Source organism: Phyllostomus discolor, chromosome 15, assembly GCF_004126475.2.
Source record: "Phyllostomus discolor isolate MPI-MPIP mPhyDis1 chromosome 15, mPhyDis1.pri.v3, whole genome shotgun sequence".
NCBI lineage: Eukaryota > Metazoa > Chordata > Mammalia > Chiroptera > Phyllostomidae > Phyllostomus > Phyllostomus discolor.
The window spans coordinates 7,474,776-7,501,332 of record NC_040917.2 but is presented as its reverse complement, the minus strand read 5'-3'; the positions used below and the strand labels follow the sequence as shown (position 1 = coordinate 7,501,332).

General features: G+C 51.6%; 1 protein-coding gene across 1 annotated transcript in view; it reads right to left on the bottom strand.

Moving 5' to 3' along the window:
- PCNX2 (pecanex 2) overlaps positions 1-26,557 on the bottom strand; it is a 204,245-nt gene that overhangs the window by 66,499 nt on the left and 111,189 nt on the right. The window contains exon 22 of the mRNA XM_028531220.2: positions 4,870-4,978. Coding sequence (XP_028387021.1) covers positions 4,870-4,978 — 109 coding nt within the window. The remainder of the gene's footprint in view (positions 1-4,869; positions 4,979-26,557) is intronic.

The window sequence follows — 26,557 nt, the reverse complement described above, 5'->3', positions numbered from 1 at the left end:
CAGGATGGAACCCACAGCTTCTTAATAGAGTGATAAAATAATTAACATTTCGAAATTGCTTGAGATCCAGAACTGGCTGGTGTCTTAGGAACCTGTTCGCTTGGTCCTGGCGGCCCATATACCATTTCCTAAGCTGTCTGCCCTGTGATATCCTGCTCTACGCGAGGTTGGACGTCACATGGTGACCTCCGCCCTTATGACGGAGGACCCAGGGTGGGAGGGAGTCCTTGGATGTCCGAGGGGAGGGGAGCTGAGCCCGGTCCCGAGACCACAGTGGTCGGCCTGCAGGGTCACCCTGAAGGGAGGAGGTGGGAGTTGAGGAAGAGAGAGTTTTGGGCACAAAGCGACTGCATGTCCCCAAGCAGAACTACTGCCCGTTGTGACGGGGTTTGGAGCTAACACGCACGCTGCCGTCTGAGACGCACACTACACGCTAACGCTGCTTTTACTCTTTGGGAAGCACTGAGTGCCGGACGCGAGGAGCCTGTGTGAGGGCGCTCAGCACCCGCACAGGACAGACCGCTGTGGGAAAGGCACGTCCCCCAGGCCGGCCTTAACTCCGCTGCGGAATTACAAGCGGCCATTACCGTCACCGAACTCTCCCGACCAGGCACGCCTGGCCGCAGGAAGGGCCGCAGATGCGCCTGAGACCAGAGTCAGGACATCACCGCAGGTTTTGAATTCTTAGTGCAGCCCCTCCACCGCAAACTGGCACCCGTCTAATAATTTGCATTTACTGCACAGCCTTTAAATCGCAGACGGGGTGCCCCAGACACACTTCGGAAATAATCGACACCGCCCCACTCTCGCACCCCGCTGTCTTTGTCTGAAGGGGCTGTTTAGAAAAACTGAAATCAGCGGTGTTACAGAAAATGACCGCGGTCAGAGGAAAGGGTGGTGCCGCCGTTTTTCCTCTGCGTGTTCTGCCAAACCACCTTGAAAATCTTTAGAAATAACAGTGCGGCTCTAAGAATAGGAACGAAGAACAACGTGCATTGTGAGGCCAGCTCTTGGTATGCTAGAAAAAATAGGCATTTTGGGGCGAGTTTATTACAAAATTTGGGAGAATCCAATACTTGAATAAACACCCGCACAAACTCAGGAGCAAAGGAGAACGGGGGAGGGGGGAGCCCCCAGGAAAACAGTCCAGTCTCTGCAGTTTCATTGGTGGGGGCTGCGGGGTGTACCCGCACTGAGGGCGGCCTCTCTTCCTGACCCCCAGGGGGCTCCGGGCCGTCCTCCCGGCTCAGCAGATATTCTGGATAAGATGCTTCTGCAGGCCACGCAGATGCCAGGTACCCTCCTGATGTGAATCCTGCACCCAGAACGCTGTGGCAGTCTGCACAGGTCCATCACCCACTGGACCAGGTCCGCTCACCTGCGCACACTGCGCGTGTGGCTGGCAGCGCTCTCACCTGGGGCTCGGAGCCTTCAGGGTCTGCACCGAAAACTCGGGGAGTGTGGCCTGATCTCCCTGGCATCTCTGCCTGCGGCCCAGCCTTGGCCGTCCAGTTTTAAAAATTACATTGGCTTGAGAACTGTAGTAACATAAACAATAAAGTATTCTAAACATAAATGGAGAGGATATGGAATAAAAATATTGGCTTGATGCTTGTTCTTTTGAAATGCTGCTTGTTAGTGAACAGCCCACAGCACATAAACTCTGGGAGAACCTGGAGGCCCTTCTAGCCAGCCCCTGCCGGCCCTGGCTGGGGTCCCACCATCGGGCCGTGCAGCTTGGAGGCAGCTTTAGGGGTGGTTCCTCCCTCTGGGGCTCCACCGCTGCTGCTGGTGCTGCCACTGCTGCGGGTGGTGGGGGAGTCCCCGGGGCAGGCTAAGGGCTGGGTGGGGTGGGGGGGGGTGGCGGTCCTGGACCCCGGGCCAGGTAGGGGAGTGGTTGGTGGTCCTTGGCTTCAGACTGGGTGGAGGAACGGTCATCCTCACTGCCATCCTGGCGGGGGGAAAGGAAGGTCGTCCTTGAATCCAGGCTGTCTGGCGGAAGGCTCATCCTCGCTTCCATGCTAGGTGGGAGGCGGGGCACCCTTTACTTTGGGTTGGCGGGGCGACTGGCAGGCTTACTGGTTTTCTGCCCTGATGCCCGAATGTCCCGGTCTGTGGAAAGGCTGATGCTGGGGTGGGGAAGGGCGGAGCCTCACTCAGACAGCGCGGCCCTCCGTCTTGCTTTCTTTGGTGTGTAGGATCAGAAACGGTCACATGACCGTTTCAGGGTCATTTCAGGGCCGCACACCGCGACATCCTCTTCCTGTTACTGACTCCTGCATCTCGTGCCGCTTCAGCCCACGGTCCTCCGGTCCTCCGTTATTTCTGTTAGCTGGGGGTCTGTGCCGCCCCAGGGCGGCTCTCGGAGCGGCTCCAGCGCCCTCTCCTGGCTGAGTGGACCCGTGGGTCATTCATTACATCTGCCGGGGTCATTCTTTGGCTGGGGCCAACGGTCATTTTTTTCTTAACAGTTTTTGACATTCTAGAGTTATAAATATGGGCCATTGGGACTACCCATTCAGAATCTGCCGCTCCGGTTCGCCGAAGTCCTCCCCGCAAACGGCAGTTCCCCGTCACCATCTAGTGGAGAGTGACCCCCAGGCTCCAGGCCTCCTCCTTCGGGCCGTCACGGGGCTGCAACTGCAAGACTTCAGGGGCCATGCGGGCGCTGGTGCCCCAGAAGGTGTGCAGTTAACGGTCTGAGAATTCTAAACTGCCAAAGTCTGTTAGTTGGCTGTGCAGCTCACTGTCCAGAAGGGTGTCCTCTGGCCTCAGGGCCCCGGGCAGGATTCCCAGCTGGTGACAGCACCGCACGGCTGGTATCAGTTGCCGGGACGTGGCTCGGGCTTCCTCCTCGGTCCCGGGCCGGAGTTCTTGAGATAGTCCAGTAAATGCCCTCCGCTCGCTCGTGTGCTCATGAAGAGGAAAGACTGGACCTGGGTGGCAATCCACTCAAATAGCCTGGTGATATGGAGGTGACTTAATCTCTTAAGACAATGAATTTCTCAAAAAACTCCAGAGAAGCCTTGCCAATTAGCGATTTTCACAGCCACCTCTGTGCCAGTCAGAACGCGCTGGGCCCGCCGCGCCGAGGCGGAGCACTCCTTGCCGAGGGTGCGCAGCAGCACGTGACCGCTGACCGGGCATTTCGCCCTGGCAGAGGTGCTTGCGAAGTCATTAGACATGGTGACTTCCAAACAAAAACAAGAAGACAATTAAGAAAAATGAAAAATAAAGGAAACATTATGAAAAGAACAAAATAAACATAAAATGAAAAGATGAAATCAAAATAAAAATGCATATAAGAAAAGTTAAAAAGGAACACACTAAAAATATTGAGAAAAAGAAAAAAAAACCCAACAGACGAACGTGTCCAAATCCAACAGGTCACCGCATCAGTGTCCCGGGCTACAGGGGACAGAACCGAAAGCCCAGCCAGGAGCTGACGGGGGAGTGGCCTGTAGTTCCACCCAGATGGCGCCTGAGCGGGGTCAGAGCAAGAAATGGACCAATCATGGCCGAGGATACACTACAGTGGCTTTCTCACTACTTGGTCTCCTGGAAGTTCTACTCTGGAAAAAAAAAAATAAAAGGATCCTCCAGGCTTTACACTTATTTTTTAACAAATACCTCTGGAGGAAAGCATTACAAATTTTTTTTTTTAAATCTGGAACATGGGACTACTTCATCACGATCCCAGCTATGTTTCCCCGCCTGTACACCCAGTTCGGATTCCAGAGACTCCTTGCAGACGTGGACAGAACAGGAAGCGGAGCAGACCTGAGAACTAGCCAGCAGCACCCACCCAGAGTGCCAGGGACTAGGACTGGGGTCACGCACATCAGGGGACGTGAATCACCAGGGAGGCTTGTGGAGACGGGGGTCCCAGGACCCACCCCCTGAACTGTGATGTGAAAAGCACGTGCCAGGCTCAAGGGCGTGCCGAGTGAGCCAGCTCCTCCCGGGGTTCCGGTGCAAGTAGCCGCCGCGCCACATCCTGGGACATACAAGTGTAGAAACTATGAAATCAGAGGGAAGGGAAACCTCTGAAGGCAAATTCGGGCCTGAGTCCAGGACATTTTTGTTTAATCTCTCTTTTCAAGAAGTGTATTTTATTCCCCCCCTTCCCCCTCTTCCTGCCAACCCACAAACATGCTCTTCTCCTTCTCCCACAAAACACGTGTGTGTGTTTTCTCTGTCTCGCCCCCACCCCCCACACACTTTAATGCATCAAAGCCATCTTTCCAACGAGCGGCTCGAATCTGTTTTGAAGTACATTAAAACTAATTCTCAAGATGAAAACACTTAACAACATACAAGGAAACCGAATGAAACTACAAATAATAAAATTAGGTTCCTCGGCTATTAGCAACTGCAGAACAAAACCACAGATTGTTGACTTAGTCTTCAAGGTGTTGGGGTAGTTCTGTTTGCACCGAATTCTGGGGTTTCGAATATTATTAAGCACCTAAAACTAAACCATATCATCATACGACATCATCTAATCTGTAATGACACACTGAATACATCAACTCCACCCACAATGTCTAAATACAGCAAGCAACATTGTACAAGGCACTTAAACCATAATTTTCCACTTGAAAGATAGGATATCTTACTGCAGACCTGGGCATGGGAAATGGAAGATGCAGAAAACATAAAGTGGCTTCTGAATATGCATTAAGAAGCCGGAAGAGTTCAAAATTGGGAAGCAGCTTTTATAGGGCTAAGTGTCCTACCGGGAATCCAGTGTGCCTCCCCCGCCCCCATTACAGTGTGGCCGTAAAGCCTCTGCGTCCTTCATCGCCAGGGTCCCCTGAAAGGCCTGCAGCTGCGGAGCGCGGGCGGAAACAGCAGCGGAAAGGATACGGGGGATGGCAAAGAGCTGAGCAAACACGTGAAAGGAGGAGCCCCAGGCCATCTGCCACGGAGCCACGTACGCCATGACGAACTGCAGCTTCTGCAGCAGGTCCTCGAGCTGAAAGCAGAGGGAGAGAAAGAGTCATCAGCGGTGACCGCCACCGGGCAGCGGCGCCAGTGTCATGAAAAGCACCTACACACAGTCCGGTTAGGAAGGCTCGGGGAAGCTGCTGCTGGCTGCTCACCCTCACCTGGCTTTGTCCCGCGTGGGAGGTGCCTGCTTAAGGACACTGGAGAACAGACACAAGGTGGTCAGAAGAAACCTAGCATTCATTATATTTCATCCCACCAGGTTGGGTATTATTTCAGCCCACAGATGGACACCACGGATCTCGCTGCCTTCCTTAGAGACACATGTGTAGCCTGGTCTTCCCGCTTGCACACTGGGCCGTTCAGAGGGAGATTCACGCACACACTTGTCATCACTGACACTGTTCAGGTTTCTGTGCATGAGGTTCACCCTAGCTCTTCGGCGGCTCTTGCTGGGAAAACGGCTCCAAAGCACTGACTTACAAGTCACAGGTACTTTAGACACCTCGATAGGATGTGGAAATTGTCGCGTGTGCCAGACAAGCCAGCACAGGAAAGCCTAAGTTCTAGGGAGAAGCAGGGGTGGAGGGAAGAGACCTCCTGTGCACTAAGGATGAACTGGGAGGGCGGACACGCTCAGGGGTCTGGGTTGGAGATTCCAGGTACAAATGTGCGGAGATGGGTGGAGAACGACTGGGCGACTGGCTGACCGCCTGACTGCCCGGGCAGTGACCCTCTGCCTCGTGGTGCCGACTAATGGACAAGTCCCAGAGGCCCGAGTCCACTGCTGTCACTTCCACACGGCGTCAGCACGTGTGCTGCCAGAATGTTCCCCAAACCCCACAGACACTCCCCATTCACATGGAATGTTCCCGGACTGGGTGCTCCTAGGTCGGCGAGCATACAAGACAACAAAATACACTCACCAAGGCCATGATGTAAAAAGAGGGGAAATACTCACAATTCTTTTTTTTAATCCTCACACGAGAGTGTATTTACTGATTTTAGAGAGGAAGGGCAAGAGAGAGAGAGACAGACAGACAGACACGGATGTGAGACAGAAACAGTGGCCTCCGGTATGCGCTCCGACCGGGGATCAAACCCACAACTGCTTGGTGTAGGGACGATGCTCCAACTGACTGAGCCACCCAGCCAGGGCAACCCCCCCCCCCGAATTCTTAATGAGGCTCATTAGCTGTTGCACAGACCATAGGAGACCGCAGTGAAAAGAAGGCAAAGGTTGGGAAATAGGACCTTCAGGGAATCGGGATAACTCCGCCCTCCGGAGAAAGGCCAACCTCGTGGCGTTGGAACCGAATGTGAGGTTCCTCTTAATTGCTCCCTGAAAAGTGCAAAGAGCTACACGAGGTTAACTGGGACCCTCTCCAAGTCCTCCTCTCACTTTTCCTGTCCCGCCATGGTCTCAGGAATAGCCTGGTTTTAGAGAAACACTTTACAGTAGAATTAAACGTCCTTGGGCAGGCCACACCAGATGAGCCAAAGGTAGGTTCTGTCAAAGGCACCGCCGACATGGGGTTCTCAGCAGATGCCGGCGCGTAGCCGTGTATAACCCAGGGCCCTCGGTGTGCCCGCCGGGGACTTGGCCCCTGCCCCGGTGGATGGGGAGTGGGGGGTGGACAGAATGGGCGAGGAGCGTGACAGAGGGACAGGGAGAGGGACAAGGGGACAGAGGAAGGCAGGACAAAGGGGGGGTATAAAAGGAAAAATGGAGGAGCAAGGCGACAGAATTGGACTTGAGAACTGGGACGGAATATGAATTCTGGGGAAGAAAACCGGATGTTTGTTTCTGCTAATGACTTTCATTTCCTCTCCTCCGCACCCACCAGGGGGCTGACTTCCCAGAGCTTCAGAACGGCCCCCTCAGTTCTGCTCGTGGGTTGGGCGGGCCTCCTGCATCCGCGCTGGACGGGACATCCGGCTCCCAGTGCCTGGAGACGCTGACGCCCGAGAGGACCCGGTTCACTCAGCTCTGCTATGTCAGCCTGAGGTCACCTCTCTTAGGCTCGCGTGAAAACCAGTCTTCTCCCAGGGACGTGGTTTCCACCAGTCCACAGGGCCTCGTACAGACTGAGAGATGACGGCTTGAACACAGACTCAAATGCTCAACTCCCTTCTGCCAATAGGTTTCTTCTAAAGGCCAACACCATTTCCTTCCGATCCCACCGCTGACCCAACCAGAGGAGGGGTGTGCTAATCACAGAAGAGAAGCCACTCAAACACGGGGCTCTGGAGTACACTGAACACAGAGCCCCCGAGAAACAGCAGTGGGCTCTCCTGCCTTGACTTGCTCATATATGTCTAAACAACTCTGTGGGGTGCAATACCACTGGATTTGAAGGCTTCCGATCGCTCCGCTAAGAATTCTTAGTCTATTTATTAAGCATCAGCCTGTGCCCTGGCTGGCGTAGCTCAGTGGATTGAGCACAGGCTGCGAACCAAAGTGTTGCAGGTTCAATTCACAGTCAGGGTACATGCCTGGGTTGCAGGCCATGACCCCCAGCAACTGCATATTCATGTTTCTCTCTCTTTCTCTCTTTCTCCCACCCTTCCCTCTCTAAAATAAATAAATAAATAAAATCTTAAAAAAAAAGAATCAGCCTTTGACTCACACTTGGGTGAGAACCGCAAGCGCAAACAAGACAACTTTATGTGATGGATGACCCTTCTGATGCCCTAAGAATGAATTGAGGGTGATGGAGAGTTACTCCTGTTGGGTTTTCGGAGTCTGACTACATCCTTTGAGGTTTTATTCCACCTCCTGAAAACGCTGGTAAGTAGGTCAGGCACAGCCACTACCCTCAGACAGGCAGCCCCAGGGAAAGCCTCATCTGCAAGTTTAAAGCTCCACCAAGTTCAGCTGGGCTGCATTATGATTAAGTGACTCATTACAATTACTCTTTGCTAAGCACAAAACTCGCATTCACACATAAGCAAAGCCAGTAATCGGACACAGGCACGCTCCAGCTCGAATGGCAGCCAAGGCCGCAGGTATCTTTGCTCTTCTTCCACGTGTCTCTATGTCTTGTTTCTTTTCACAAACACTGTGAAGAATAAAATACAAGCTTTGGGAAAGATTTCCAATAGGCAGCTCAAAAAACAGACTCCACTGTTCTCAGCTGTGGAAGGGGGCCGCTCCCCCGAATGCCAGCTCTTAAGTATCTGTGGCTCCCCCAGGACAGAGTCATCCAGGGCTTCTCTGCAATGCCCACCGGGAAGAGCATGCGCTGTGGGCACGTCAGGTGCCAGCGCAGTGCAACGGCGAAGAGCGTCGGCCGGAGGTCGTGTTGCCCGGGTTCAAAACCCAGTTCCCACCCTTCGTGGGACAGCGACAGCACCTCCTCAGAGGGCTGCCTGAGGATTAAATGACTTCGCCTTTGTCGGGAAGTAGACCAGTGGCTGGCCACGGTCAGTGCAATGTAAGAATTTGATAGATGAATATTAGGACGAGTCTTACTTTGGGGATGCACTTAGCTCACAATCAGGAAATTCTGAAGTCCCCTCTGAACTACGGGAACTCACCAAGTCCAGGTACTCCCTGGGGACCGGGGGGGGGGGGGGAGCCGGGCGCAGAGAGGCGCAGAAAGGCTAAGTGAGCTGCTTGGGACAGACAGGGGGTCACTGGCTCTTGTGAAACCAGAGGCCAAAAGTCCTCTGTGAAAAGTCTCCACCTGGTGGTTTTTCTGCTTCCAGCCCTTGGCACGTAGCCTGGGGCCTGGGAGCCTTCGTGAAGGACAGTGGCAGGAATACCAGCCTGAGAGAGGGGTCCTCCCCCAGGCCCTCCTGCTGACAGCCAAGGGGCAGGGTCACAAGTGTGGGCGTGACACACGGGGGCTGCAGCCGCCGTCAGGGACCTCTTCTCCAGCGGCCCAGTGCTGAAGGGCTTGCTCTGTCCTGGAACACGCTTTCCAGTACAAACGCCCATGAATAAGAGACGATACGATACAGCCCCACGAGCCTGGACACACTCATGTGGGTCTCAGAAAGACAGGCCACCGGGTCACCTGTGCCTCCTGAATGCGCAGCCCCACGAACATCGACACGGTTTACGAGTGTTATTCCTCAACGTGTGCCTGCGTTAGAAAGACTAACTTCCTGCTTTCCCCTATACTTTGTCCTCGTCTTCCCGGTGCACCCAGGTGAAAGAAGGAAAAATCTGTAATGTCGAAAAGTAACCTCTGCGCACAAAAGGAAACCTAAACACCGTTATTAATTAGAAGCGTGTATGAAGATGCACTTTGGGCCTCACATTAGGCCATTGTGTATAAAATAATGAAGCACGTAAGGTAAGATTTGATGAAACAAAAACACCAGCACCTTTCTTAGCCCTGACAATGCAGCGTAACATTCTGTTGACGTATTTTAAACGGAAATCCCATTAGATTATCTATGATCCCGCGGGAAGACAGTTTGAGACCTTCCTGAAGCTTCTCTCATTCCCAACATTCTTCTTGCAAAACCTTAAACCTCAGCCCTCTTTTTTTTTTTTTAAAGATTTTATTTATTTACTTTTAGGGAGGGAGATAGATAGATAGATAGATAGAAACATCAATGTGCGGTTGCTGGGGGTCATGGCCTGCAACCCAGGCATGTACCCTGGCTGGGAATCGAACCTGGGACAGTTTGGTTCCCAGCTCGCGCTCAATCCACTGAGCTACGCCAGCCAGGGCACCTCAGCCCTCTTAAAGCGCAATGAGCTTCCCAGTTACTCAAGTGTGACTGTTAGAGGAAACAAAGTCACGTGGGTCTCTTTGCTAAAGAAAAACAACAACAACAACAACAACAACAACAAACACCCCCAAACTACAAAAAGCACAGGAAGTCACAACGTAGCAATTCTGGCTGTTTCCAAAGAAAAAAACCATACATACTCTCATTTCAAATGACCTACTTTGGAAATACCTTCTCAGTCGGGCTCAGACATGCCACCGCATCTGTGCTATAGACAGGGAATCGATCTGCATAAACCCACAACTGTTGTAAGAGAGTGTCACCGACTAAAGGTGACCCCAACACATTTCCTCGCTTTCACACGCTGAAGTAAGGTGTGTGCTGTCCTGCCTTTGGGGCCCCCTCCCTCAGTGAAGAAGCGTACCATTCACTGACTGTCCCTGCACTGGGCCTTGTCTGGGGTGCTGCACACACTCGATTAAAGTGGAACCTCCCCCAGCCCCAGGCACTGCCTCCCCTCCTGTCCCAGCTCTACCAGCCTTGGATTAATTCTATCACTTGTCTTTTTTTTTTTTTTTTTTTTGCATGTTGTTGTCAGATTCAGCTAGCTTCCTCCTCAGAAAGAATGTGCTTCGGAAAAGTTTACACAAACGTTGTAATCAGCGAGGTTTGACCTTGAAGGGACCCGTGGGGCCAAAAGGAGCCCCCAAGACTGACTGACAAAATACAAGTGACCTGAATTCCAGACAGGAGACACTGAGAAGCAGGGGGCTCTGGAGCAACTGGGAAGTGGGCAGAAAGGGTGGGGAGACATTCAGAGGTTCAAGGGGAAACAGGTTAATGGACTTGGTGGGGTTACAGCCAGCGACGAAAGAAGGGCAGAGGCAGAGGCAGAATGTTGAGGCAGAGGTGGTGATTTGGGGAGTAGAAAAATGTTCAAGAAGGAATGGATCAAAATGGATTCGTTGCACTAAAGAACCAGAAACACAATATTCAAGTTCCAAAACGTTAGAAGAGAAAGGGAGATCAAAGAAAATCCATTCCATTCAATAAAAGCAAGGAAAAGGTGGTGGGGTGGGGGAAACAAAGAAAAGTCATAAAGTATAGAAAAAAAAACATCATGACAGAACAAAACATCAGTAATCACCGTAAACGTAAACAGATAAAGGCTGCCTACTAAAGTATGCAGATTCCCAGTCCGTATTGAAAAGAAAAACCTTGTTTCATAGATGATTTATAAGAAATATTAAAATGACAGAGTTTTAGATAAGAGAATAAAATAAAAAGATACCAGGTAAATCCTAATGGAAAGAAAGCTTGCTTAACTCTATTAGCATTAGACAAAATAGACTTTTACTCTAAAAACTAAAAATCAGTACACAACGGTAAAAGGGAAGAGTCAACGGAAAGATAAAATAAGTGGAATGTATATACTTAACCACATAACCTCAAGACATGTAAAATCAAAATGAACAGAATTAAGGTCAGATGAACAAATCTATAATCCTAGGGAGAGCTTTTAAGACATGCATCTCAGAAAATAATACTTTAATAAATAGAATCAACAAGCTTTACCTTAGAGATATGTATATTAGAACCTTGTAGCTAACTAAGGAGAAAGCATGTCATTTTCAAGTGCATGTACATTTACAAGATATGACTTACTAAACTACAAAGGCAGTCTTAACTAATGCTAGGAAATGATACCATGCTAATTGCTTTGCCATTAAATTAGAAGTCAACAGTAAAAAAAAAGACGAAATAACAATAGCAATAACAACCACAAAGTCTGCATTCAAGTATAACAAAAAACACAACACTGACTTCGCTGAGAATAAAAGACAGTCAAAATTACAAAATATTTAAACATGAATGACAAAGAAAAGCAGTGGTATCAATCATAACTTGTGGGATTCAGCTAAAGCAGTTTACAGGGGAAAATACACAGCCTTAAGACATGCATCTTAGAAAAACTTCACAGTTCATATTGGGAGGGTATTTTTCAATATAAAAAATGAACAAGAATATTATGAGAAAAGCAGAGATGTTCTCATCTATTAATATAAATGCAAAATTCCTCAACCAAATATTTGCAGAACGAATTTATAAATGTATAAAACATATCATGATCAAATTTGGTTCATCTCATAAAGTTGTAATATTAGAAGAATTTTAGTATATTTTAACAACTGGTGTGGTTCAGTGGGTTGAGCACCAGCCTATGAACCCAGGGTCACATGTTCAATTCCTGGTCAGGGCACGTGCCTGGGTTGTGGGCCAGGTCCCCAGCAGGGGGCGCACAAGAGGCAACCCACTGATGTTTCACACACTGATATTTCTCCCCCTTTCTTTCTCCCTCCCTTCTGCTCTCTCAAAAAAAAAAACATATGATGCTTAATTGATGCAAAAGCAATATTGGAAAACAAATTCAATATTCACTGAAAAAAAATTCCCTGGCAACCCAGTAATAAAAGATTTTTTTCTTAAACCTGATGAAGGAAATGAGTGTTACTTTGCAGTAAACACTGTATTTAATAATACAATGTAAAATAATAGCAGAATTTTTTCAGGCAGCAGGTATCAAACAGGAGGAATCTGATTAACCTACAACAATAAAGTGAAAATAGAACCTGAAGGGGAATGAAAACTAGGAAAGGAGAAAGCCACCAGGGTAATAGTTTATTATCTGCGCAGTTCAGTTTGGAAAATTGTAACTAAAAAGAGAAACAGGGCTGACACAGAGAGGGAGCGCCAGCAGGGGGGGAGCTACTTAGGCAAATGAATGGGAGCTAATAACGGAAAATGCAACCGGCACGGGTTTGATTAGCCGGCCTTATGCAGCCAGACAATCTCAGACCCCTAGGAGAACATGACAGAAAACACTAGTTAGGGTCATATTTCGTAACTGCTCATTAGTGTATCCATAAATGCAAACGAAGTCCCCACCGCACACGGAAATGTTGCCATCTACCAAGAGGTGGGAATGCGCACGCCCCAAAGGTCTGGCTGAGACGCCCCCGGGAGTCAGGGATTCCAAGTACTGGGGCGGCGGTGTGTGGGTGTGTGTTTGGGGTCGTGGTGCAGGTCACTGAGGAAGGAGGGGAGGGGACTTCAGCAGGGGAGAACTGGAGGACGGAAGGGACTGGCGAGGCAGTGTTACGTTTGTTCTCCGAGCACGCTGCCCCGACTGGCCTTGGAATGCAGTGCTGAAAACGATACATTTCTGCATACGCTCTGCCTTCCTTTCCCACTCCTGAATCCTTCGAGTTCTCTATGTTTGCCTTCCTCCGACTACTCTACTACTCCGTGTGTGACACAGGTTCCCCACAGTTGTTCCGGGCTTCATTTAGCCTTGTTGTCTTGCCCGTGGAGAAAAGGCAGCCACCGGATCCTGTTTCCGGGGGGCTTCTTTCCTCCGAAAGGTCCACCAGAACCCCATGGGTGGTGAACTCTGTCTTTGGGAAGGAGGCTGAGTTCACAGGTCTCCTCTCAAGGCCCGCGCTGCTTTTGCCCACGCTGCAATTTTTAGCGAGAGAAACAGATGATGTGAGTGCACGCAGCGAGGAGGCAGCTCTCCTCCGTCTTTTTGGAACGGCTGCCTGTCCATCCCACACCCCTCCCAGGCATCTGACGTACCTTCTCTCCCCAGATCTCACGCCTGGACAATGAACGTCTCACACACAGTCTAGTGCTCGCGCAAACGAAGCGACTCCTCCGGTGATGTCCCATGTAATGGACACTTCCTGCTTTATGCCCCTACACTTGCAAAATGTACAGTCTTTTAATACAAATACAATAATGCGGTCTCACTTTAACAATACCAAGCAGTTGAGAATTATAAAGGGAAAGTTCTTGCCACCCACTTCATTCTGACTTCACTTCTCGTACCAGCCACAGTTAATGGCTGGTTTCTGGAATTTTCTGCACGCACATGTGAAATACAGGTATGTATGTCAGTGTGTGCATCCTTTTATTTAAATTGAATTAGCAATGTAGACTGTTCTGAAACTTGGTTTTTCCACCTCAAACCTCACGGATGCCTACACCGTTGGTGCACACTGCTGTGCCTCACATCATATCGGATACTCCTTCATCTCTGCCGGCCTGTCCACGGAGTTACTACAGTACCCACAGACACCTAGGTTGCAAAAATTCATTAAAACCACAGCTGAAAGAAATGTCACACACTCATCTAAGATGGGGCTTAGTGCAGGGGTTGGTAACACAGGGCCCTCCCCTGATCCTGATCGTGGCCCTAACCCTGACCCTGACCGCTTGTTGGACCCATGGCCCACGCGGGGCTGGCCACAGTCTGACATCCGCCATCGCAGTCCAACAGTCAGTGATGCAGGAGGAAGCAGAGTCCAAGGTACAGGTGACAGGTGCAGGGGGCACACCCCCCGGGGCTGCTGTGAGAAGGTGGGGCTTCTGGCCGCCCCCCCTTGCTCCTGTGTGAAGAGTAGGTGCGTGGGAACCAGCCACGCAGAACCAAGCAGAAGCAAGCAGGAGAGAGAGCACCCCGGGCAGTGCCCTGCTGCCGCTGTTCACTCGGCTGTGGCTGCGGGTCAGTGAATGCAGTTCTCTTTTCAGTTTTTGTCACGTGCCGTCCAAGGGTTCTGACCAATACACCAAACCAATCACAGTTCACGTCGAACTGAAAAGTAGTTCAGGGGGCTTCTAGTCTGTTCTCTGGGACACACAAAGCTGAAAAGAGCATTCCTCCCACCCACGCTTACGAGAAAAAAAAAGGCAGATAAAACTTCAAGTTCATGCCTTGTTTTTTCACCCCATCGGAGGACTAGGGTGTAGAGCAATGGCCTGGGCCACAGCCAAAGGAGGGACAGACACCTTCAGGGAGCGTGGGGACAGTAAGTAATCGCTCACCTGGGGCAGGTGCAACCAGACCCTGGCAGGAAGAGTTTGGCCCAAAGAGCTGATGACCTGGTGACGGCCAAGTGCGGGCGGGTGGGACCCTGTGAATGAAGCCCCTGGGCCTGTAGGAACTGCAGGTCCCTTCTCCGTGAACTCCACTAGGAGCTCACGGAGAAGACTGGAGGGGACCCTAAGAGGTGTGGATGGCACAGACCTGGAGGAAGTGGCTGGCCCACGCAGCTGCCAGCCAGTGCACGGGCACAGAACTCTGCCAGCCCCTTTCTCCCGATGTCCCGCACGCAGCACAGTCTTAGTCTGTGGAGCAAAGGTCAACACACACTGCTCTCTTTGGGGCACTGAGGACCACTCCCTGCAGCTGGGGGAAGAGAATGACAACAAGAACGACTCCACTCCCGAGCAATGTGCGGCGGTGCCGGCTGGACCCACCGCTGCAGCCGGAGGGACAGGAGGACTGAGGAGGACACGTCCCTGAGTCAAGGGGACACTGTCAAGGACTGAGGCTAAGGCTTCATTAGAAAGCAGAGAAGGTCCTCCCCTTCCACCCTCACCTCCTGCCACCAAGCTAACAAGTTTCAAGTAAAAGTGAGAGCAGGAGCCAGTGAGGGAGGCGCAGGAAGCATGCGGGCAAGCAGGGAGACATACCAGGGCCATGCAGCACCGACCTGCAGTGAGGATAGACCCCACGCTGCTCCCGTGAACCAACTCCAACCTGAGCGCGGCTTCCCCGCCTGGAGGACCGCAGCCTGTGGTGCCCTGCAGGTAACCATAGTAACAACGACCCCCCCCCCCCACCTGGCCAGCCTCCTACTCCTGCATTAAAAATCTAGCAGAAGGAAAGGCACGCTCAGTTCCAAGTGTAAAATCTATTTACTTGATTCTCTGTAGCCCTCTAAAAGATGACCAGCTCTGAACAAAAAAACTGTGAGGCACGCAAAAGGCAGGAAAAGAATACACACTCCCTAGAAGACAAAGCAGCAATGAGAGCAAGACTCAGATATGGAGCACATGTGGAACCATGTTAGGGCGCTAATGGAAAAGAAACACAATATGGGGGATCAGATGGCAAATTTCAGCAGGGAGATGGACACTGTAAAGGAAAGGCTCGAGTGGAAATGATATAAGTAGGAAACACAGTAGGAGATACAGAATGCTTTCAGCAGGTCGTCACATAACTCGGTCAAGGAGAGAGCCAGCGACCTTGAAGATGGGTCAAGAGAAACAACCTAAAGTGAAACGCAAAGATAAATCCGAGCAAACTGAAAAAGCCATTACTGAACATCCAGGAGCTGCAGAACACACCCAACTAACGCGTACACAGATGGAGCCTCAGAAGAAGGAGAGAAAAGGGAAGGGCCAAAGGTAGTATTTGACGAAATAATAACCAGGACATTTTCAAGATAATGCCAGACACCGAGCCACAGATCCAGGAATGTCAGGTACCACCAAGGAGGACAAACACCCAAACAAGCAAGCGAATGAGCAAACACAGAAGCGACAGCAAGTCCTGCAGAACGAGCCTCATCATGATCCAATCGCTAGAGACAAAAGATGGAGGGAAAGTCTTGAAGGCGGCCAAAGAAGAAAAAGACACACTCCAGACAGAAAAACCAAAGTAAAAATTACAGAAGGCTGTCCTTTGCAGTGTCAGCCAGAAGACAACGGAGTCATGGAGTCACATTTTAAAAGTGCTAACGCGGGGGCGGGGCTGTCAACATCAAACTCCACACCCAGTGAATGTATCTTTCAAAAATAAAAAAGAGCAGCACTTCCTGTAACAAATAAAACTGTTGATGCATTGTCAAGAGGCCCTCACACAGGATAGTTTAAGGAAGAAGATCTTTGGGTAGAGGAAATAAGACACAGGTCAAAATATACACAAAGAAATAGAACACCATAAGTAGAATAAGTGACGGTAAAATAAAATCTTTCTTATTTTCGATTGCTCTGAAAGAGCGATTTTGGTCTAAAGCAGAAGTAGTAACAACATCTCAGGTGTTTTGGCCAATGCAAAAATGCAGCGTGTGAGAGCGGGCACAGAGGGCGGGAGGGAGCTGGGACTCCTCATGCCACACACGTGGAGCGCGACTGTCATTCCAAGGTCGTTCTGATTAACGTTCTTCTACTTTAACATAAGGGCAAAGACTAGAAAAAGAGGCACAAGTAATAAGTGAACAGAAGAAATAAAGTGGAATTGAAGAGTAGTTTCCCGTATTTTTAGGACTATAAGACAAACCGGACCATAAGATGCGCCTAGGCTTTAGAGGAGGAAAATGGGAAAAAAAATTTGAAGCAAAAAATGTGGTCAAATATTCAATAACCTGTGACCCCACTCCACCACCGCAATCCCCCCCGCCCCAGCAAGCCAGGTAAGCTACAGTCTGACTATAAGATGCACCCCTCTTTCCTCCCAAATTTGCAGGGGGAAGTGCATCTTATGGTCTGAAAAATACGGCAGTTTTCCCTGCTGTTCTTCCCCCACTGCCCTCATTAGTGGTTGCCTGTGGAAGCCCCTCAAAAAGCTGACTCACAACTACTTCACATCACTTGGAAGGCAGTACAGCACCCCGGTAACAGGATGTGCTTTGGAGTCGGACAGACCTGGGGTCTTCTCCCCCAGCTCTGTGTGACCCACTGGTTCCGGGACCTTGGGCTGGTTTCACGCCACTGAGACTTCTCATCTGCAAAGCAGCCGTGGCCGTGGCTCCTGTTTCAGAATGTTACTGTGCAGATAAAGTAAAACGATGCGTGTAATTTTTTAGCCTAGGACTCAACACATAGTAAGTGCTCAACAAATACAGGTTGTTGTACGTGTTGTACTCCGGCACCGTGTCAGGAGCATCCTCTGTCTTGCTCACATCCTCCCTGGAGCATGGGGTCACCGGCCGCTGTTCCTGGGTGTGCATCACAGGTGTGCACTCACCTTCCAGCAGACAAGCGGTGCAGGCATGCGGCAGAGGTAAGTTCAACAGTGTTTTCCAGAAAGTGAAACAAGGATGAGTGAAAGCCTCAGGTGTTTCCCCAACTCATCACGGGATGTCACCCCTGGCTATAGTGGGCCTGGTTCAGTGGAGCTTTTGTTACTTCCTAATTCTCACTTACATGCCGTGATTTTCCTGATAAGAAAGGTATTTTCCCTCTTGCTCCCTGCATAATTGTTTTAAATCCTCACCCAACGACAAGAATATGTTTGTTGACTTTAGAGAGAGAAGGAGGAGGGGGGAAGGGGGAGAGGGAGAGAGAAACCCTGATGTGAGAGAAACATCAGTCGGTCGCCTCCTGTATGATCCCTGACTGGGGATCGAACCCCCAACATCTTGGTGCACAGAATGATGCTCCAACCAGCTGAGCCACCAGCCAGAGCCTCCTTGGACATTTTAAACTTATATAGTAACTGTCTCAGTCTCATCAACAGTTTTCTGCTACTGGGGCAAAAACACCACAGTACTGACGGCTCGAGGAAAGAAAGACTGGGAACATCGGTGACCGTGAAGACCCCGTGCTGAGCACGAGCACCTGGTGAAGGACACTGTCTGGAACCCACAGGTTCCTCTGTGGCCATCCCGTGGAGCCAGAAGCCCCCGACCAGTGAAGAGTGACAACTGCCAGTGGTCGTCGGCCTCACAAGGAAACCGTTGCCGGACTGGCGACCAAACCGAGCTCCCTCTTCAGGGGGCACTTTAACGAGGGCGCTGCTCCTGGTCCCGGAGTCAGGAAGGTTGGAAAAGCTCTTCCCGGGAAGAGATGTACAGTTGTCCCCTCCCCTGAGCTCCCCGAAGCCTCTCAAGCAGCTTCTCCGTGTCTCGAACACACATCACCGCCCCGTTTCGGTCAAGGTTCGAGGGCAGCATCTCTCCAGTATCCGGCCTCAGTGAGAGCCCATCGCCTTCCCGATGGGAAGGACCGCAACACTCGGCCAGCGAGCAGCCTCCTCCGGCGGGAAAGGTGCTTCAGAAAGAACGGGGGCCAGTAAAGATCCCCGACATATTAGCGGAGACACATTTGAGTGAGTAGACCTTGGAACAACATGACTAAATCCATGTCCTTACAGTATACTCTGGCGTGAGAATAGAGGGGAAAATGAAGAGAAAAGGTGTAACTCTCGCACACTTGCCTTGATGTTGCTGATGGGGAGCAAAGGCTGGCCCTTACTTTGCAAGGGGAGAGGCGGAGGAGCTGCTAGCGTTCACCTCAGCCCACGCCCCCTCCCAGGAGACGAATTACAGTGACTTGCGTGTTTTGAATGAAGGGGAACCACTGCCCTGGCATGTGCATGCTGTACGGGGGAACGGAAGACAAGAACGCTGTGTGTTGGGCTATGAATCTCGACTCAAGGACGTTCGGGGCTGCCCGGGCACCTCCCCACAGTGACGCAACACCACGCAGAGTGGAGTCCTGGTCGTGGCCACGTAAGGCCACCTAAGGGGCTGCCCAGTGGGATGTGTCTGCTTGTCACCACTGGGTGGGTAAACCCACAGCTAGAAGCAGACGGTTTCTACCCATCTCGGTTTCGCAGGGGGGGCCTGGCGGACTCTGGGTGTGGAGCGGCTCGGGCCCAGAAGAGCAGCCGGCTCTGCTGGCCATGCGAGAGCTCCCCACGGTGAGTGGGGCCATGGGCGTCAGTGAGGCAGCTGAACAAGGTTTACAGGAAGCCAAGAAATCAAAACACACACCGGGACCGTGCAAGGAGGGAACTGGGAGTGCCCCACAGGCTGCATCTAAAGCCCCCTCTGCCGCCCATGTCCTCCCCTGTCCCTGCACTGTGAGTCGTCCTCTCACTGGGACAGTGAAACATCCTCCGGCCACCACATCCAAGCTAGGACTTCAGTTTTCAAAAGCCAGTTTAGCCCTGGCTGGCATAGCTCAGTGGATTGAGCTCGGGCTGCGAACCAAAGTGTCGAAGGTTTGATTCCCAGTCAGGGTACATGCCTGGGTTGCAGGCCATGACCCCCAGCAACCGCACATTGATGTTTCTCTCTCTCTCTTTCTCCCTCCCTTCCCTCTCTAAAAATAAATAAATAAATAAAACCTTTAAAAAAAAGCCAGTTTTTGCAGCTCTGGGCTCTCGACTGAATTCAATCAATATGTACTGAGGAACCACCGGGGGCCTGCCTTTGGTCAGAAATTGCAGGAAGGAGGAAATGACTAAGCGCGCCCGTGGTCCTGCCCCTCGAGGAGTTTCCAGTTTCCTTGGGAACACAGATGCACGGGCCCGTGTTCTTTGTCACCGAGTCTGTGAAATCCCGGTGGCAACGCCAAGGGCCCGAGTACCCCTAGGAGCCCAGAAGGTGCACTGTGTTCCCACAGCAGGGGCTTCGCGAACCTTCTGCGCACCATCCATTACCCCTGGGCCTGGGCAGATGGGGGATGGGACCGAGTTCAAGTCTGGCTGTAGGTGGCTTTGGAGTAGGTTAGAAAGGGATGGTTGCATGAACGGAGCCGTGTGGAAGGTTCGGGAGGCTGGGCGGAAGGTGGAGCAGGGCCAGGTGCCACCAGAGAGCAGGCGGTTGGGCTGGCTGAGGGGAGAGCTGAGTGAAGCTGAGGAGGAGCCGATGCAGCAGCGAGCCCAGTGGGTGTCCAGGAAGGGGCATTTGCAGGCAGAGGCACAGCTAGAGCTGGGGTCCTGGAGAGAGAGCATGCCCCTCACAGTGGATGGCCTGCGGGGGTGGCTGAGCTAAGCCAGGGGAGGCCAGCAGAGGCGGCCAGAGCAGTGAGGCGGAGCCAGCTGGTGCTGGTCGGTGGGCCAGGGTGAGGGCTGTTGGCTTTTACTCTGCAGAAAATGGGGAGGCACTTCAGGGTGCTGAGGAAGAGCACAATCTGGTTTGTGCTTTAAAAGAAAAACTACGAATTGGGAACACCACGACAGACATGAGGAATTCCTTTAATGGGTTCATCAGGAGACATGGCCAAAAGAAGAGCATGTCAAAAAAAGAATAGGTCAATAAAAATGTCCCTAACTGAACTGTGAGGTGACACACCAAAACCAAAACAACATTCAGGACCCGTGGGGCAACAGGAAAAGGTGCAACACACGTGCAGTTGTGATACCAGAGGAAGAAGGAGAGAACAGAGCACAAAAAATATGTAAAGTCATGATCACAGAGAACTTGCAAAATTCATGACAGACACCAAACACAAATCCAGAGAACTCCAAGAACACCAAGCAGGACTGAACACACACACACACACACACACGCACACGTGCCCCTAGGTGTATCCAATTAAAACATTAAAACGCTCAGGAAGTCTGAATTAAGTATGGACTTTCGTTAATAACAAGGTCAATTTCCTATAGTAATGTACGATGTTCACAATAGGGGCAACCAAGTCCAGGGTGTATGGGAACTCTGTACTGTCATCAAGTCTCTGTAAGTCTAAAATCATTTCAAAATAAGTTTATTTTTTAAAAACAACTCTCCTTCCGGCCGCTCTGTTAAGAACAGGCTGCAGGGCGGAGAGAGCGCAAGCAGGGGCCTCTCAGCCCGTCGCAGTGACTCGGGGGAGGGGATGGCGGTGCCAGCGCTGATGGCAGCAGGGGAGGCGGTGAATGGGGTCGGTACCGGGCGTGTTTCCAAAGGTCTATCTCTGAAGGAGGAGCTCAGAAAGCCGGCAGGACTTACAGTCCCTGAGGAGGCGCCTTAACTCTTCAGTATTTGTGCCTTTCCGTCTCCCCCAGCAGCCTGAGCTCCAAGAAGGCATTTCTACAGATGCATCTCCTTTCCTTGGACAGCTAACCAAGTGGCAGGAGTGACACCTAGTAATCCTTAAATTGTAACTGTGGAGTCACGTTCTCTACGTTGTGTGATGAGACGCTGCGAGTCTCCTTGCTTCTGTCTGGGCAGACACCTCCCCAGACGCCGACAGCTCAACATCAAAGCAAACGGAACTCCCCCTACTTCTCTTACAAGAGGAGACTCTGTCTGTTTGAGGATCCACCTAATCATTTGCAGATCGGCTGGCATTCACACCTACACTGCAAGACTCACCGACGAGTTCCACAATCCGATGGTGACTTGAGGCCAGACGGTTATTTTTAACCGACTGGATTGGCGCTGTTACGGGACCTAGTCTTGTCTGGCAGATAGGACACTGCGTGACAGCCGTGCTGAAGGTTCCAGAATGATGAAACAGATCAATAACTCTGACGAGTCATCCTTCGGGGCAGTGAGGGAAGGTCAGCTAAAAATAAACTGAAGTGGGGAACAGGGCAGCACCCAACATTACTCAGCCAGACAGATGACACGGAGCTGCTGCAGCTGCCACCCCATCTCAGGACAGCGGGAGCCAGTCCACAGGACGACCCCGCGAGAGAGGAGGGTGCAGCTATCACCCTGAGATCTCAGAGGGGGCTCAGGGAGGCCACGCTGAGGAGAGAAAATGACATTCGTTGTCCTCGACTTCCTGGCTGGCAACGTGTCAGAACTCCATTCTCGAATTAAGTATCAGGCTCGGGATTCAAATCCGCAGACGGTGGTGCCAAGCGAACACTGTGCACTTGCCCTCCGCATCTCAGGTATTTGGCATATTTACCGCTGGCGAGGGCGGTGGGCCGAATCGCGTGGACACGACGAGAATGTCACAGCTGCAGCTGCGGACCTCTTCTCGGCCAGTGAACGTGCGACAGCCTCAAGGGGCTGTGACTGCAGAGTTTTCTCTTCAAGACGAGTCACCGAACCACATACTGTAAAGCTCCCTGGAATGCCCTTGTTTAAACACAATGACCCGTGGCCAGTGAGCAGACTCGGTCACCCAGCAGCAAACACCGAGGGCTCCCTAAAGCAGGAGGGCTGCAGAGGGTGCGGGGGACACACAGCAGGAATAACACGGCATCCCTGACCTCCGAGACCCACTCCATGGGGCCAGCCTCGCGGCACCCACAACCTCGCCCACGACGTCTCCGTGGCTAACCCCAGGGTCTGCTCTTTGGTCTTGGGTGTGGTGTGAAGCCCCTGCTTGTGCTGACCACCCCCGCTTTCTTGAAACCACGGCCTGGCTTACTGTTACACTGCACTTTATCTTGTTCACAGGTCACTCCCCCATCCCTCCAGCTGCTTCTTCCTGCTCCACCTGTTCCTGGCAGGCTGGTCCTGCTTGTTGGAATCAGTGTAAGTCCTTTGGAAGGACTCCCTAGTGAGGCCCTTTCACGTACATCTGGTAGACCCGGCAACTCCAATCAGAAATCTCTTTCTGAGGCTCTCGAGCAGAGAGGGATGTTAGTGATCATTTCTGTGTGGTCTGGTGCCCTGCACGTCTCCCCTCCCTGCCCCCTCCCTGCCTGGTAGTTCAGTTAGGACTTAGTTAGAATCGCAGGCCTCACTGACGAGAGACAGGCACCCCTCTGGCCACTGTGCCTTGTTCAGACATGAACACAGGACACGAAAGGAATCGATGAGACTGTCCCCCAGGATTACAACTGAGACTCCGAGGAAAGACACTTTCTCTTCTTTCTGGGTTAGTAGCTGCAGGAAAGCTGGGGGCCGCAGTCACGCCGCGTGGACAGAGCCAGCGCGGGAACGAAGCCCATGGGCGAGAGAAGGAGAAACGGAAACAGCGTGGATGCTGCAAGGCAAGCCTCCGGGCCACCCAATCACTTACGTGAACTACTGAATTCCCTTTTTATATTAAGCCAGTTTCCTTTGGAATTTGTGAACTCAGAAGTCGCAACTACCACAGAAAAATCAGAAACAAATTAAAAGTCTCTCAATGGGGAAAGCGGCTGGTCAAATTATAGTATGTGCTGTGGAATATTACACAGGCGTCAACAAGAGGCCATGCCATATGTCATAGCAGTTCTCTAAGGTTTATTTTAAGCAAAAAGGGAAGTAAAATGTGTAAAGAAGAGCCCTGTTAATGTCTGAGGTGTGTGCATGGTGTGCGTGTGTGTGTGCGCGCACGCGTGCATGCAAATACTCTGGAAAACAGAATGAAAAGAATCATTCCGAAGTGTTTACACTGGTTTCCATTAAAGAGAAGAGGAGTTAAGGAGTGAGGGAACTGTAGAAAGACAGACTCTCTGTGTATTTTCCATTGTTGTCCCAGTTTTAGTATAGCCATACATGTATGTCTTAGCTCTGTGAATTAAAATACTGAAATGGAAAATAATCCCAAAGACCCTTTACTCTCAGTCGGCATCACTTCTCAGCCCACAGGTCAACACGTTGGAAACCAATGTTCTTTCCCCCCAGCTAGTGCATGATACCACCTGGTCGCCGGAGCCCTGGACCCCAGAGGGGTCCTCTGGGACAGGGCGGTTCCTCCCCAGCCCACCTCACCTCGTCTCCGGCAGCCACCTGCTGTCACCAGTGCGGCCCCCTGAACGTCCCCCTCTCCTGTCCACACTGCCGCACCACGGGCCAAGCTCCTGCTTCGGTTTGCCTGGACTACCGTGTGCTCTCCCACCGACCTCCGGGCCTCTCCCTGCCCCCTTCTCTTGCTCACTCCCGCCGAGAGAGGTTGGCAATTCCAGCCCCTCACTCCTCTGCTCAGCAGCCTCCAGCCGACGCAGGAATGCAGCCCATCGTACTCTGACATGCCCCCTGCCGCCTCTCACTGCCCTCCTCCTGTGTGACCACACTTACCAAGTACTGTGCTGTTCCCAGAACACACCAAGCTCCACCTTGCTCCTGGGCCTCTGCACATGCTGCTGCCTTCATGCAGCCACCTTTTCCCTCTGTCCTCGCCGGGCTCACTGCCCCATCCTTCAAATTTCAGGGTAAGCACCGTCATTTCTGATGCTCCCGGCCGGGGCTGGATACCATTGTTCTGTGCCCTCCTGAAACTCTGAACAGTCACCTGCCATTCTACCTAACTGTAATGACCTCTTGACCCATGTGCCTTCTCTCCAGACTCCCAGGCAGGAGAGGCGGCTCACAAAGTACAGCCTCAGAGCAGATCCCTGCTCTGCCGTGTTACAGGGTGAGACCCCAGGGCAATGGACTTGTTCCTGTGCCTTGAAGCTCACAGGGGGTCTGCAGGTCCATCCGGGCAAAGTGCAGAAAACGGTGCCCGGCCCGTGGAAAGCACCAAGTCAGGGCTGCTGTCCTTCCCCTGGTTAGCAGTCTCTGCACCTAGTGCCGCGCCTGGCACTAAAAGTATGCTCAACGAATAATTACCTTTTTGTGCAAAGCATTTTAAACAAATGCCTCTTTACAAGGATGCATTCCCAAAGGTGGTTCAATTTTAATGCGAGGCTTACCAGCTGCATGCAGAAAAGCAGCAGAGTGCCACGTAGGAACTCTGATGTCAAACAGCCGGCACGCTGACCGCAGGCATCCGCAGCGCGGCCACTCGCTGGGGCTCCGGTGCTCTTGCCCACCCGGCTTCAGGTGGAAACGACCTCACCATTAACTGTGATTTCCCGAACGGTAACAGCACCAGCCCCCGTGTTGAACTAACGACCTGCAGAACTTCATGCTTAAGGCATCCTGCAAATGCCGGCACAGTTAGCCTCTGACACGGCTGTCTCAAGTCCTGATGTTACAACTAAAAATTACTAAGAATTTCAAGACTAGCCGGTTTCTAAGAACTTCTTCAGGACCAGTGGGAGAAGGCCCTTTGTCATCACTGTTCCGGTCACAACCAGATGTTCCTTGCAACCGAATGTCTTCACCTGGAGTGTGTCTTGCAGTCCCCCAAAGACACAGGCATACTGGAAAAGTTACAAATTAATTACACTAATTAATTCTTGAAAGAGAAGAATGACTGACTAATGGGGCAGCAGAGAGTAAGGACAGGGACCAAGGAAACGAGGCGTGTGGAAAGACAGCTTGACTCCTCCCAGGGGCCCGGGGGCTGAGTGGCGGGGAGCACCACACCCGTCCGGTGGCCCCGCCCCCACCAGCCTAGGTCTGTGCACCCGGATATCCCGCCTTCTCTGTTGACACGTAGCGGAATTAAGTCTTTTCGGTTAGGCCTGGCCCTGGAACTCTTGACTTTCATTTTTTACCGGGTCTGAAAGATGGAAGAGACCAGCCTAAATTCATTCACCTTCCAGATCTCGGGGGGCATTCAGGGGGGCATTCTCGGGGATTCAGGGAGGAAGGCAGACAGTAACACAGGCAGGGCCCCTGGAAGCCATCCGCTCCCTTCCCTGGTCTCCTGGTGCTTTGATCTCACTCTGTGGATCCTCTCTCTCTCTCTCTCTCTCTTTCTCCCACTCTCTCTTTCTCTCACCGTGTCTCTCTGTTCTACCCAAAAGCCTGAAGGATTAGGAGCAGCTGACTCAGAACACTGAGTCCTAGATCCATGTAGCGCCTCTCTTCCGAGGAAACCAGATGACCTGCTACGTCCTTTTCTCGTCTGCAGCCCTTTCAGGAGGGGCTGCGGGCTAACCAACCGAGACCCTCTGGCCTGCAGAGCAGGAGCAGGGCGCGGGAAGCCCTAGGGGTTCTTGCCAGGGTCAGACAGGGAACTGCCGTGAGCAGGACCGGGGAGCCTACTGAACACAGAGTGATCCGCACCGTGTAATGGCCAACCTCAAAGAGCAGTGCTGCCTCCAGACCAACGCTGCAGGTTTCTAGAAAGCCTCTAGGACATGCATGCATGCCGACAGTCTTTGAAAAGGTTTACTGAAGTGAGGAGCACGGACAGAAAGCCTCTGTTGGGATTTGCGGGCAGGATCTTCACCGGAAGCAATAACCGGGGGCCTCCGCTCTGCTGCCGCTGCCCTCCGTCCCTGATTGCCGCTGGCTCTTCTTCCAGCAAGATCTCGAATGCTGTCTCTTTATTTGACTATATATATATATATATATATATATATATATATATAATGTTTGTCAAGAAATCAGATCTTGCTTCTCATTCTAGAGAAAACGCTGCCGCCTCTCCAGACCGGGAGGCAGCAGGCACTGGCAGGAGTCAGGGTGCGTTAGGACCGACTCACTACTCAGTATGCTGATTTTTCCAGCTTTTGTCTCGCTTGTTTTTTTGTTCTTTTGGACATAGTTATCACCTCCCCCTGAAAAGCAGGCTGTTCAGATCACAAGTGCCGATGTTCCCTCCACCAGAGGGGATAAGAACGTTGCTCCCA